Below are 14,623 nucleotides of genomic sequence, written 5' to 3' on the forward strand. Positions count from 1 at the left end.
TGCATCTTGAAAGCCGGACTACAAATGTGGAAAGACAGGGAGAAACACACGCAAGCCTAAGACGTGGTAAGATACGATATTCCTCACTATATGAAGTGACTGATAACAAGATCTGTATAATGGATTGTAAAGAAATTCGTCAGGATTTTATTTGGTAGGCAATTAATCTGGATTTATAGCGTGATGGGATGACAGCACAATGATGTGTGTGGTATCAGTGGAAAGCTCTGCTCCTGCGCTTTCAGTGATCTGTAAAAACAAACTTGACAGGAGAATGGGTGCACCTCTATGGGAGCTCTGACCCATGCGTACAAACATTTTGGAGACGGGAAATTGGCATTGCAGATGGTGAGATGGTGAATTCAAACCAGATTGTAGACATTAAATGTGAGAGGGTTCATTATGCTCACACATTAAATTTCGCTTCATATTACACATAACTTATAGAGTCACTTTATCATGAACATTCAGTGTAGCAGTGTTATTTATAATTATCAGCACCTTTCTTTGGAAAAAAAATCAAGCTAACTCAGATTTAAAATCAAATTCAGCTCATTATTTCGTCAGTGCTGTCTCACTTTCCTGCCCCTGGAGCGCTAAAGACAGGGTTAGACTTTGTGCTGCTGACACTTGTGGTCAGCTGTGAAGTGCACAGCAGCTGTTGAAATTGCAGAAGGCAGTGTCAATAATTTTCAATAATATCTAATACTGTGCATATATCACCAAGTACAACTTTAGTTGTCATGTTGTTTCTGTGTGTAAAATCGCTGCAGTAAATGCAACTGTGCGATCACTGGAGACACTATGGTGGCTGCAACTCACTCTTTGCCCTTTCCATCCACCTTATATACACCTTCATCACCTGCACATAGAAACTGAGTTAATTAGCAAGGTCTAGAAATAAACTCACAACAGTAATCACACAATTATTACATTCCATAAACTTATTATGAGTTCCAATCATAATGCAGGACAAGTTTGCCATAACAAACTTAATTAAAAAGATAAATTGTGCTCATCTATCAAACTTCCATTTTCATATGATATCTCAGGGTGTGGAATACCACTGATTATCGCAATCATTTTTGGCAAGATGACTCATACCAGTGTATGGAAAAGTGAAAACTTGTCATTACTATACACAATAGTATGTAAAAAATATTCAACTTCAAGTTCAAATTTTTGTCTGTTCTCAATTGTAAAAATGAACAACTATCATGCACTTATAATACTTTATGAGGAGGGAGAAGGACTTCCCATGTGGAATCCAACAGTGCCGTCAGTATGCCGTACAATTGTTGGAACAAGGACAACATCAACACAAATTTAAAGGCTATTATGATGAAGGGAGACAAAATTATGCCTGACAAAAAGATGCAAAGATCCAGCTCTCATATTACTGAGGCGAGACAGTCTACCTTTTTATTTTTCTTGCACTCATAAGATCCACAACAGAGTAACAGCAACACTGGAGTAATAGTGAAGGCAGTGGGAGCTTGGGCTGCCCAGTCTTTATGTCAGAATACTACTGTACTGTATGCCCATTAGTGCCGATGGGATCAGATAAGAAACAAACTTAAAATTCTGGAAGAACCACAAGTTGAAAAAGGTTTTTTTTTTTTGTTTGTTTTAATGAAATTGACCCAAAAGAGAATGATAGCAATGTAACATTTTTTACAATGAAATGAATCCCAGTGAACTTTCAGAAGCCTTTAATTCTAATGGACCAGTAACAGAGGAAACTGGCACAGCAAAATGAATCTGTGAAATATGGGGTTTGAGTAGCTGGATGACCTGGTTCCTGCAAAATCTTTGGAGCCAGCTGGGAGGAGTCAGTCATAAATGTTCCCCAATACCCTTTTTCCACCAAAATAAGCACATATATGCAAGTTTTTTTAAATGCATGAAAGCTGCTAAAAATAGGCAATAGACTTTTTTCCCACTGCCAGTAGATGAATATGTCTATCTGCTTTATCTGGTGTTACATTAACGTCATGAACATGTGGTAAAGCAGGCTAAGTACACAGTGGAAAACAGCATGGAGGTCAATTAAAATGTTACTGTGATTCAACCTGGACTCCCTCTGAAGTCATCGAAATCCGGCTCTTGGGCAGTGACTTCCGGCATCAGGCACCAACAAAAAAGCCATCCTTGAATGTCGGCATGATAACCAGCTGGTCGCTGTCATAGTTTAATGATGGCTGGTGGTGTCGGGGAAACGCAGCAGGACAAAAACGAAAGTTAAGGTGGCAAAAGTCCAAGCAAAGTGGGTGGGCCCAACAAACACCAACTTTCACCTGGGAGAGCAGTGCTAACATCCCATAAGACCATAAAGCCAAACCTAAACCACGTAACTTTGTTGCTGTAACCCAACTTCATGTTTTGTTGCCAAATCCAACCACATGCATTAGCTGCTGAAGGAAAAAAAAACATCAATTCGGGGTGTTGTACCGATGCAGTGCATTTATTTTGAAAGAGACTGTATGCAAACGGAAAATTTCCTGTAAAAGGTATTTTGAAAGAAGACAATGCATGTAAGAACCATTTAGTTTCCCTATGGTATTTAGTGCTCAGGCTTGTACACCATTTATGCAATAACTGAAGGGGGATAAAAGCTCTAGCTTAGTTGCTAATAGGACAGTAAGTTTACACAGTTTATTCAAAAGACGTATTTTTACCTTCAACTCATATCTCATAACTGTCTGAAAACCTCTTTTTTGAGCAGTTTAGAGTTTAATTTAATAGTATCCAAATAAAACAGTGGTATTGCAACTGTGAATCAATGGAGGGTCAATAGCAATAATAATAATAATAATAATAATAACAACTCAAGGTCCACTTAATATTTTTTTCCCCAGATAAACAGTAGAGTGAATGATAGTCATGTGATGGAAGACAATGGTAATGCAGTTGGAAAATAAAAGAAAAGCTAGTCAGTGGAACAAAAATAATGCTATATCAGTCTCCACTGTAGATTATCTTTATAGTCGCCACATCTTGTTCCTCTGCAGGTTTTGAGCTTTTCAGCTCATCATTTCCCACTGAGAAGAGGCTGGAGTTGACTTTGAGGACCCACTCTGTAATCCTCTGGTTAGTGTAGTACTCATCATCACTGTCCTCTTTTAGCCTCTCCAGATGACCTTTGTCTTCAGAGCCCTCAGATTCTGTTTCAATAGCTGAGTCATCGGAGCAGAAATCTCTTTGTTGCCTTGCTTTGCTGAGACTGGCATCATGTTTAACCCTGACTGGCATCATCGTACTGTTGTCATTGGCACCAGGATCACTAGCGTCATTCTGCTTTTGTCGTAGCGGAGGGTCCGCTGGTGCTGGAGTCAATGTTGCAGCTGGCTGACCATCAAAGGTCTGTTTAATCAGTCTGCTGCTAGTCTCTGAATCCTGGACGGCTGCTTTGTTGCACGCTGCAAGAGAAACACTGATTTTACTACATTTGTTAGACTCCTGATTTACTTTCCCACATTGTGCAACCAACACATGAAACACTGTATTTTTTGTCATCACATCACCAGTTGGTAAATTATTGCGATATCCTTTTGGTTTGGCTGACTTCTTTCTGAGTGCTGGTAGAGGATCAGTGCGTTCCACTTTGCTTGAGATGGATCTTGATCGGCTGATAGGTGGTAGAGGGATGTTTGTTGATTGTTTTGGTTTCGACAGACCCATGAGACGTTTTGACCTGGTCAGGACGTGTGCAGTGTCTACAAATTTTGCAGCTCCTTGGAGATGAATAGATGATCGCCTTTTAATGTCTGCAGAAATTGGTAAATCCAACTTTTGGACGCTTATCTCCATAATTCGACTTCTCCTTTCAGTAATATTCAGTCCCCATCGGCTGGATCTTCTGCTGCAGTTTAAATCTGACCCATCCTGCTTGTTATAAGCAACTGTGTGTGAACTTTTCATGGTTTCAACTGCTTGATGCATCCTCTGTCAGGAAAACTGATCCATCTTTGACGCACGTGGACCCACTTGACTGTCACCTTTCTTTATACTGCTTATCCTTTCAAGACCCCGCCTGCTCCACACACACATGCATTAACACACACACCAACAGAACTCTGAGCAGTCACTTGATCTGTAACATTACCCTTTATTGGTAACCTGTAAGGACCCAAACTCTTTCACAGTTGATGCATCACCAACACACAATCACACATAGAGAACCATTTCTTCATGTCAGTGTAAATTGGTGATGTCTATGGAAAGGTTGATCTTTGACTGTAAAACGACTTCAATTCACTGGAAGTGTCACTGCTAGCGGGGGGGTCAGGGGTGCCATCTCCTTGCCTATCTGATCAAATCTCCTTCTGATCCTCTGCTGTGAAATCACACGAATTAACTTGTGATTTTCAAATAACATCACCACGTAAGGGGCAGTTCATTTTGGGAAATATGCTAATAAGCTTTCTCTCCAAGAGTGAGATGACAACATTGATATCAATTTCATTTCTGTGTGTTAGTGTTGAAGTTGATCTTGTGTCAGAGGATAAGTTTCCATATAAATTTTGTGCAAATTTTAATCAAATTTCCAGAACATTGGCATTACTTTTGTACCTACTCCCCAAGTACATTGTCTCTGCTCCCTAAGTACACACCACTCACCAAATGTGTGAAACCTACAGGCATGTGACACCGCTTTCAGATCAGGTGACACTCAGGCCAACAGTTCATCCAGAGCTAACCTGAAGTGGGGCATCAAGAGGGCATAGCACAGCCACAAGCTAAGGATTGAGGAGCTCTCTGCTGGGGAGCTGACGGAGGTTCTAAAATATTCAACCTGTCACAGGCCCAAGTAGCTGTCCCCACTTGCTTAAAACCATCTCCATTGTGCCGGTGCCTTTAATGACTTCCACCCTGTTGCACTCACTCCCACTACCATGAAGGTGTTTCAAGGGGCTGATCCCGGCTCACCACATAATGTGATTGCAACCCATACTGGACCCCCTTCAATTCCCCTATCACCAGAACAGGAGCACAGAGGACACAACTTCGACAGCACAACACTTCACTCTCCCACCTGGACAACAACATCTGAGAATACTGTTCATCGACTTCAGCTCAGCATTCAACACTATCATCCTCTCCAAATTGATCACCAATCAGTTTTTTTCTCTGGGTACTCTGGCTTCCTCCAACAATCCAAAGACACGCAGGTTAATTGGTGACTCTAAATTGTCCGTAGATGTGAATGTGAGTGTGAATGGTTGTCTGTCTGGCAGGTTGCCAAGATGTACCGCGCCTCTCACCCAATGTCAGCTGGAACAGGCTCCAGCATGCCTGCGACCCCCAAGAGGATACGCTGTTATGGAAAATGAATGAATAAATGACTGAATGAACAACAGTCTCCCAGGTGCAAATCGGTGGTTATTAGACCCATTCACAACCTGGCAGAGTGGTGTGCCAACAATAACCTGTCTGTCAACGCAAAAAGACCGGAACTCATTGTGGACATAAGGAAGACCAAACATGGCACACACACACTCCTATTTGTACCAACAGGATGGAGGTTGTGCATGTCCAGCTTTATGTTCCTGGGTGTCCATATCTCGCAGGACCTCTCTTGAGCACTTCAAATCAGACTAAGAAGGCTCATCAGCTTTTTGTCTCCCTAAAGAGACTGAAAAAAGTCCATCTGTCTACTTAGATTTTGGTGAACTTCTATCACTGCACCATCAAGAGCATCCTCAGCACCTGCATACACAAACTGCCCAACACATCAGTGTTTCTTCACCTCCTGCCACCAAGGCTGTCCAGTGCAAGCAGTGTCCTCAGTGACACCTTAAGTATTTTGTCACTGTTAGTGTCCACACTGTTATTTTCATATGTTGATTTGTTCTGTAGCACAACATCTATTGCATACCTGTTCGTCCTGAGAGAGGGATCCCTCTATTGTTGCTCTTCCTGAGGCTTCTTTCATTTATACCCTGTTAAAAAGGGTGTCATACTGTAGATTGTGCAGCCCCTTGATGCAAATTTGTAATATTGGTTTATATAAATAAAACTGATTTGACTTGATGGGACTGGCCCAACAGTCTTCCAAACATGTATCCCAAATGAAGCCTCCTGTAAAATATTCACTACTTAGGGTATCTGATCTGGCACTGTGGATATATAGGACAATATCGTCACAGCAGGAAATGACTGGTGTGTACTGCAAACCTAAGCCTGAGGTTTCAGTTTCAAGTCACGTTCTTAAGAGTTCCTCGGTGACTCCATCTAAATCCACTTCCTGGTCTTTTAATTAAAGCACTGCTCAAATGGGGAAAGGGATTATTTAGCAGCTGTCACAGACACTGTGCACTTCAGTTGCAGCATACATTCATTGGAATGAATGAAAAAAAAGCTCTAATACAGTTTGAAAACACACTTCAGAATGTCTCCAATCTAGTCAGAATCTAACAAACGTTAGGTGGTAATACATGATTGTCAATGTTCTGACATACACTGCACAACCAAGATAACTGCCAGTCAATGGCGATAATATCTCTCCTGTCAGTTTGTTTAGACGTGTACGTCACTAAACATGTTGACACTGCATACAACAATGTGTCTGAGACAGGCGTCAGCTCTAGAGTTGCAGTGGATGTATTATGAGCTGTGTGTTTTGGTCTGTGACACTGTACACTGCCTGCACGGACCGGCCATGGTGAGCTCACTTCTTCCACTGACAGCCAGTTAGGGATGTGTATAGTGGGTGACAGGACGGGGTTCAAAATTCTCCTTTCAAAGGAAGATGACATATTTTGCTAGCCAGAGTTGTGGATTTTAATTCCCAAATTTGTAATAATAATAATAATAATAATAATAATATTAATACCAGTACTGAGAAGAAGAAGAGGAACAAAAAAAAGAAGAAGAGGAAGAAGAATATATTACCCTACTACTGCTACTATATAAATGTCAGATCACAGTGACATGTTCAGATTAAACTCATATTTTAGACCACTTGTTCTCAGACTTTTATTTCTTGACCCCTTTGGAAGCTGAAAAGTCATACTGCGCAAGCTAGCAAGTAGCTAGCTCATTTGCAATCAGTTGCATTTCTGGTAACAGTATTGGGGACACTGGTAACAAAACATGCCTAGTAGATAGTAGATATTAGATCAATACTGTGATACTGGACTAGATATCGTCTTATGATTTGGATATGGCACTATTGTAGCTGTTGTCATTTCCTGGTTTCAAAGGTTAGTTGTTCTATTATTTGCCTTTGCCCACTTACGGTCCTGACACAGCAAGCTGATGGTAGGCCGTTGGTGAATGTTGGGCCGACTGTGAGCAGCTGTTGCCCTAAACGGTGTGGTGTGTCCCACACCGTTGCCCCTCGGCAGCCCCCATTGACTTTTTTTTCAGCAACAGTGGAGCCCATCGGTGAATGAAATCACTCTGATTGGCAGTTCAGCTTAGCGCAGCAGAAGAGAAACGTAAGTGAGAAAGTAACCAAACAGCTAAAGTCAGTAGAGAGTTAGACCAAAGCAAACTTGTTACATACAGAAAGATGACTTTTCTTTAGCCATTGAGCTTTTCAGCAGAAACACTTCCTGATGGTTTGTGTTGTTCACTGAAGCACATAAATATACTTTGTACTTTCAACACTGGATTTTGTTGTCCGTGTGCTAACTGGCTAACTAGCGTCAAGATGGTCTTCTGATTTCCCTTTTTGAATTCTGATGACTGACGACCACCGTCTACTGATGTGGAAATTAGTTTACTCTCGCACAGGTGCAGAATGCCGGTTGGCCATCGGCTGTAGTCTTTGGGGTATGTTCAAGTGCAACTTTTTGGCCAAGACAGGCAAAGCAGCACGGGGCCTTGTCGCTGCTAGTTCTCTGAAGTCGGTTTGGTGGCACAATAGCCCCTCAGTATCAATATTGAGGTATTTGGTAAAAAATATCATCAGAGTTGATTTCCTAATATGTAAGATATTTGTGGACACAATAGTCCAGAATTATTGCTTCAATGGAGGCCATTGTCAAAATGGTATATTATTGGAATATTGGTTACTGTTAACCAATAACAGTACCATTATAGTTTAAAAGGTCATTCTTAATAGGCTATCATCAGGTGGTAATGACTTTAGCACAGAATGACATTTGGTCACAAGTATGTAGTAAGCTACATAGTGTGTGGTATTAGGAAGGTATCAACAAAAAACAAGGGTCAGAACAATGAATGGAGGTGTCTTCTTTGATATTATCAAAGGGGAAGAAAAGTTGGGAACAACTTTCAGACAGCATGGTAGACTCAAAAATCATTGATTTCACTGATTCAGGGATGCATTATGCTTATTACCAAAAGCCACAATTAAGCAGATGTTTAACGACAGCAACAGAACAGCTTAATCTCATTCAGTTGTGTAGTGTTCCTCAACATAGACATATGTACGCCTTAGGAAATGACGCAATCCAGCACAACAGTGAAAACATCAGGTTAAAAATGACCACAGAATAAACACCTGCCTGACACAGTCTCAAACCTGAAACATCTAAGCTTTACAAGTATGCCATTTATTATTTGGATTGTTGTCTTGTATTGCATTATACTGCTCTGGTGTTCACATGAGAATGGTTTATGATGCAGCTAGCTTCACGACTTGTCCACATTTGACCTTGTCTTGCCTAATTTCATAAAATGTCTTCCTCCATTCATGAACATTTGGCACTGTTGGTGCCTGTTCCTCATAATGTGTTAAAATGCTGGTACTAAGAGAAAAATCTGTGTCTAAGTTAAATAATGTATTATTATTACCGTAAATTACTGCCACCATTAGGCTACGCGTCCTGTATAGACACTTTTTATACAGTTGATTACAGTATTGTCACATTCACATCATCATGCATCAAGGTGATATTGGAATACCAGTTAAAAAATGAATGGAATCTCCAGAGTTGATTCAAGGTTAATGTCAAGGAGTACCAAGGCCTGAGAACAGATTTTGATGCAATACCAAGGCTGTATCACTGGAGGGCGGTATTGCAATGCTGTACAGAGTATTAGCTGCAGTAAGCATACACACCCCAAATTCTTGTCTCTATGTACAGCAAAACTGGATCAGCATTGGTTTACATTGTGTTAAGATGTAAATTAGGTGCCATATTTAGTTTGCAGGTACAGAGGGTCAAGGTCAGTATCTGAGAGACCTTTCCTTTGCTTTAAAGTTGACAAGTTCGCAGGAAAAGATCTGCAAGTTGTGAGGAGGCACAGTTCTCAGCAGTGTAAAACAGCATAACAATACCTCAGAACAACCACAGCTACATTATGTTTCTGTATGTTTTCATAGGCAGACACAGGCACAGCTGGACTACTTTTTGCATCTGAAGGGGCATCCTAATATTTTTGCCCTTTTCATCATCTTTTCCTTGCATAACATCCATATTCTGTCGCATGTGCCAAGTCAGCTTGTATATCATCCAGTCTCTTAGGTGGGGCTCCACATTAGTGGGTTCATTTTTCATTTTCAGCCTTCTCATCAAAAGTGTGATGCCATAGATCTAACTTTAATCCACCTCATTTATGAGTTAAAATTGTGATACCAGGTGAGGAATCTCTTACAGCAGGTAAAGCCACTATCCACAGCAGAAATGACACAAGTATCCAGCTGATGTCTTGCTCATCTGCAGTGAAATTTTGTTTTCTAAACTAGGTCAAGCCCAGTTACAGTACACTGCGCAGGCGCAGCTTGTAGGCTGCCTGTCAGTGCCATAGCAACCAGAGCAGACATCAACCATCAACATGGTGAGTGTTTGTCCTCGCTTCGGTTTTTGGTTACTATTTCATGGGTCTGTAGCGACATTTTACGGCTCTAGCTGTTACAACCTTTCCGAATATGCAGTGCAGTCGTGTCTGAGAGCCAGTAGTTGACCTTACAAGCAACATTGTTGTCGCTGCTGGCTAATATGGGCTAACTTTAATTAGCTCGTTAGCTAACGCTAACCCGACATGCCAATTAACCTCGCGTTAAAGAGCTGGCTAACAGCAACTCTGCCCTGTGTGCATGTTTGTTTCTGGGACTAGTTCGAATGGCTGCTCTCTCAGAATGAACTGTCCAGCTGCCAAAACCCCAAAATGAAAATTAAAATAAAGACAATGCTTATTCAGTGCGTACAGCTTAGAAGGAAGTGTGTTCCCTGTCATGTAGAACTGTTGGTTGTCTACAGTAACGTTACCTGTCTGCTATTTTGTCATCACAATGTAATCTCTCCCTGTCTAATTGATTATAATGTAATGTCTCCAGGCCAAAGCAACAACTGTGAAAGAAGCACTGGCCAAATGGGTGAGTGGCATACACACACAGCTGAAAACCACCGGCAGTATAGGGACTGTTCCATTGTGAAGGGGGGGGCAAAAAGGTGACGCATGTCAGTTTTCAAGCACTGGGGAGGGACGTGTATTTTTCATTTTGGCAAAGAAGAGGGGCATACACATTTCAGTGGTTCTATTTTGTATTTGTCTTATTGATTTTTCATCCTTTCTAAAAAAAAAAAAAAAAGTATCACGGCAAACTGTAAAAAGAGACATTTTCAAATTTTTCAACCATTCTCATTAATTTTCAAATTTCTGACATTTTATCGAAACCAGTTTATTCTATGTCTAATTTAAAATGTGGCCCAAAATGAACCATTTACAATAACTAACCAGCGTGCATGACAAAAGTAAAAAAACAAAAAAAACAAGGCTTTTTTCAACTCCAGGATTTTGTCCTTAACTTTTAACTTTTAATGAAAGGGTACATTTTTAAAATCTAATTTATGATGGAGAGTTATGTATTTTCTGCCAGTCACTCAGGGAGGCTCAAGGAAAAAAATATGTAGTTTCGGGGAGGGTAAAAAAAAACAAAGTCACACCCCAGTCACACCTCTCCTCTGTCCCATACCACTTAATCCTGTGTAACAGAATGAATGATTTGTTTGTGTTCAAGTATGTAGACTTTGTGATTGAAAGTCATTGTATAGTTGCATGATTGTAGCATAGTTACTGGATTGTCTTTGTATCTGTGTGTGTGTGTGTGTGTGTGTGTGCGTGTGTGCGTGTGTGTGTGTGCGTGTATACAGGAGGAGAAGTCAGGGGAGAAAGTGAGCGAGACTAAAGCCATAAAACTGTATGGTCAGGTTCCTCCCATAGAGAAGATGGATGCCTCTCTCTCTACACTCACCAACTGCGAGTGAGTCCTGTAACCATACCATTGCTTATTCCAACAGAGAATACATAGGCTCATTAGGCTGATATATTTTGTTCTACAGTTAGGTACTAGCTCTTTGAAGCATCTCTTTCTTTCATCTTTTTTACCCTGTCTTTCTTTTTTATGCAGTTTCCATTACCACTAAGAGTGAGATAAACTCATAGAAGCCTTTTTTAATGTAACTGCATCTATTTGAAGGCATGTTAAAACTTGAGATTATTTTAGCTCATTTATTAGATGTCTTTGGGCTCAAGTAGCTGCCCTGTTTAGAGGTTCATGTGTTTCCACTGATAAATATATTTTTTATAACAGACACATGGGTGTCTTAATTAGACTCTACACATGCTCTTTGATCCACTGTAAAGCTATGAAGCACCATCTTGTAGCAAAATCTACAGTAGGAATCTTCCAACATGCAGTAGGTACAGTATGGTGGTAGGCTAGCTGTTACAGATAACTATTTGGAACTGCATTATATTTTGGTGCAAAATGTTTGGAATTATTTGGTCAATCTTAAAAGTATTAACTGAGTGTTGGTCATGTCCGTCAGCTTTTCTCTTGTGTACACTTTTGCTCTTCTTTTTTGAGAGTCTAGGTAAAATACAGCTTCATTCTTCTGTAAAAATGGATGGCTGGTATAACCTTTTTTGATGTTAGTAAAAGATTAATAAGGCTATTTCTCTTTTATAAACAATATTATATCAATTAAACATTATTTAAATCACTAATCAATGTACGTGCCAATTATTTCAAATAGGCAACTGCCATATGTGGCTAAAGTCCCTGTTTAGATGCACCATGGCAGTGAAGCCTTGAAGCTACTTTTTGTCCTGAAATGGCAGGAAAAGGTACCTGCAAGGCTGTATACAGTCTAGGGTTGTCACAGTACCAGAATTTTAGACTTCAACAGGAACTAGCTGTCTCTGGAAATAACGCAGCAAAAGAAAACAAACGTCTTAGCCACACAAAATAAGATAGAAATAAAAATTAGAATTAGAATAGAATAAGAAGGAAATTTTTTCTTTTTTTTTAATAAACAACCTGCAGACAGTGCTATACAGATAAAGTCAATAAACACATGCCTCCAGTCATGTGGTGTCTTCGTTGCCCAAGGGAATACCGTAACAGCCATGAGGAGCAGTTGATTTTCTTTCCCCATGTTTCATCTGTGCAGCTTTGGGATGAAAATCTGAATGCAGATTTTCTTTTAAAGCTTCAGTACTTTGGATACTATTGAATGTGTAATTAACAGAGACCATATTGTTTTTAACACGCGCTATTGAAAAGTATCTAAGTGTCATTACTTTTGACAACCTTAGTACAGTCCCCAACAAGTTATGTTAAGGAGTAGGGAAGTGTAACCTGGGAAGAAACAATATCTTAGCAAGAAACTCCTGTGGATACGAAAAGTACAAATATGCATAATAAATAGTTGCAAACTGTTTTGTAATTGTTAGGATTTGGTTCAAATTTGTGAAAGTGTTTGTTAAGAACATTTATAAGGCAGTACACAAAGCACTAACCTCTCAGCACTGGAGAAGAGGCTGTTTTCCTGCTTCTAAAAGGAGATATGAACAATGGAGCTAAGGCTGGTAGAAAGGTCTCTGTGTAGTTTATCTTTAGACTGCACTTTCATTATGTTTTCTAACTCTGAGTATATTCCCCAGAAATATCCCTTTATTATGTTTTCTTTAGTTTCAACGATAGACTGTATACATGATAAAACATCGGTACTTTTACTCAACAGAAATTCACAGTCAGCAACAGCATAATCAACAGAATAAATCCACACATTTGAAGCTGTAGTATACTTTTATCAAAAATCAGGAGGAGGAATTTTTTTAAGACTATCCGTCTCATGTACTACTATGTGGATGCAGTGACAGTTATAGCAAATATGACCTAAAGTTACTTTCCTAAAAGTTCCCAACTACAGCTTTAATGAGTGAAACCAAGTAAATTAAAATAACTTGATACAAATCAGATAACAGTCCAATGCAATGGGAAGTTATCATTCAGTACACTGCCTCTAACTTGCATAGCTGCTTATAAACACCAGTTAAGTATATGAATTGTTGGCTAATACTTTCATGGCTAAAATAAATTGATGTTTCCAAAAAATATATAAAACCGCAGTTGAGAGATAACTCTAAACAGGTCACTGGCTTCTCAGGGCATGAACAGATTATTCAATTGCAGATCGGTCAAGATTAGCTAACTGAGCAGGTAATGCAGTCATTTTATTTTGTCACCAGTGTTTTACCTCATATGTTATTGTTCTGTGTCCTTCACAGGAAGCTGTCTCTGTCCACAAACTGTATTGAAAAAATAACCAATCTCAATGGCCTGAGTGAGTATACAAAACCACACACAAACACACACTGTTCACGGATAGAACTGTGCTGTTGTAATGTGATGTTGTGTTGTGTTCTTCCAGAGAACTTGAGGATCTTGTCATTAGGGAGGAATAATATAAAGGCCCTCAATGGGCTGGTAAGTCATATATTAAACAGGATTACCATTAACTAATGTTTTTTTATCTTCCTTTTGTCCTTCCTTTTTATTTTTAGTCCTTTTCTTTCTTTCTCTACAGTCATTATAACTTTCTAACTTACAGAAATTTCAGAAGTCGTTACACATGCTAAATACATACTTTGAAGGTACATTATTTTGCATCATCTGCGTGTGTGTGTGTGTTTGTAGGAGGCAGTAGGGGACACATTAGAAGAGTTGTGGATCTCCTATAACTTAATAGAGAAACTGAAGGGAATTCAGTCCATGAAGAACCTGAGAGTCCTCTATATGTCCAACAACCTGGTCAAAGAATGGGGTAAGCTACATTCATCAATACATGCTGAAATTGAAATAAACATAGTTACTATGTTGTGTTTATTTGTGGTTCTATGAACATTTATGAGGCTAAGTGACCTGTTTCAAAAAATGAAAACTCCTTGTGCCTGGCATATTTTGTTTTATTTAAGAGGATAAATATGTCGGCAGTGTTTTTTAAATCAGCTCTTCACATCTGGTGGGCAGGAACATTTTCATTAATTCTTAATTAGTCACACAATGGTAAAAGCTTAAATATGGTAAACATTTAGAACTTTTAAGCAGAGGTCTATCTAATAATTCATAATATTTATTTCAAAATATTTTTATTAGGGTTTCAAAAAGGAAAACAAACAAACAAAACAAAACTAGAGAAAAAGAAACGCCAGGGTGGGGCAGACAGATTCCACAGCGCCACACAGTATACATTAGTGTGCAGACCAAACAAAAGTAGAAATGATCCTGAGGCGATTACAATTATAACACTCAACATCCATAGAGTCAGGTTTTATTAGGGTTCTAACCCCGAAGGGGTAGAACCCTTCTAAGATTGTACCGGTTTATTATTATTATTTTTTGTTGTCTGCGCTTGAGCTT

General features: G+C 39.5%; 2 protein-coding genes across 4 annotated transcripts in view; both read left to right on the forward strand.

The window, feature by feature from the left end:
* The window catches only part of LOC126401283 (T-cell-specific guanine nucleotide triphosphate-binding protein 2-like), a 43,912-nt gene that overhangs the window by 16,169 nt on the left and 13,120 nt on the right, over positions 1-14,623 (forward strand). The window lies entirely within an intron of this gene.
* dnal1 (dynein, axonemal, light chain 1) overlaps positions 1-14,623 on the forward strand; it is a 34,509-nt gene that overhangs the window by 9,417 nt on the left and 10,469 nt on the right. For 2 of the 3 annotated variants that reach the window (XM_050062448.1, XM_050062449.1), the window contains 6 exons: positions 9,662-9,753; positions 10,253-10,291; positions 11,070-11,179; positions 13,492-13,547; positions 13,635-13,690; positions 13,901-14,027. In XM_050062448.1, coding sequence (XP_049918405.1) covers positions 9,751-9,753; positions 10,253-10,291; positions 11,070-11,179; positions 13,492-13,547; positions 13,635-13,690; positions 13,901-14,027 — 391 coding nt within the window. In that variant the 5' untranslated portion in view covers positions 9,662-9,750. The remainder of the gene's footprint in view (positions 1-9,661; positions 9,754-10,252; positions 10,292-11,069; positions 11,180-13,491; positions 13,548-13,634; positions 13,691-13,900; positions 14,028-14,623) is intronic. The other variant, XM_050062450.1, reaches the window with a different exon arrangement.

This window comes from Epinephelus moara, chromosome 14, assembly GCF_006386435.1.
Source record: "Epinephelus moara isolate mb chromosome 14, YSFRI_EMoa_1.0, whole genome shotgun sequence".
NCBI lineage: Eukaryota > Metazoa > Chordata > Actinopteri > Perciformes > Serranidae > Epinephelus > Epinephelus moara.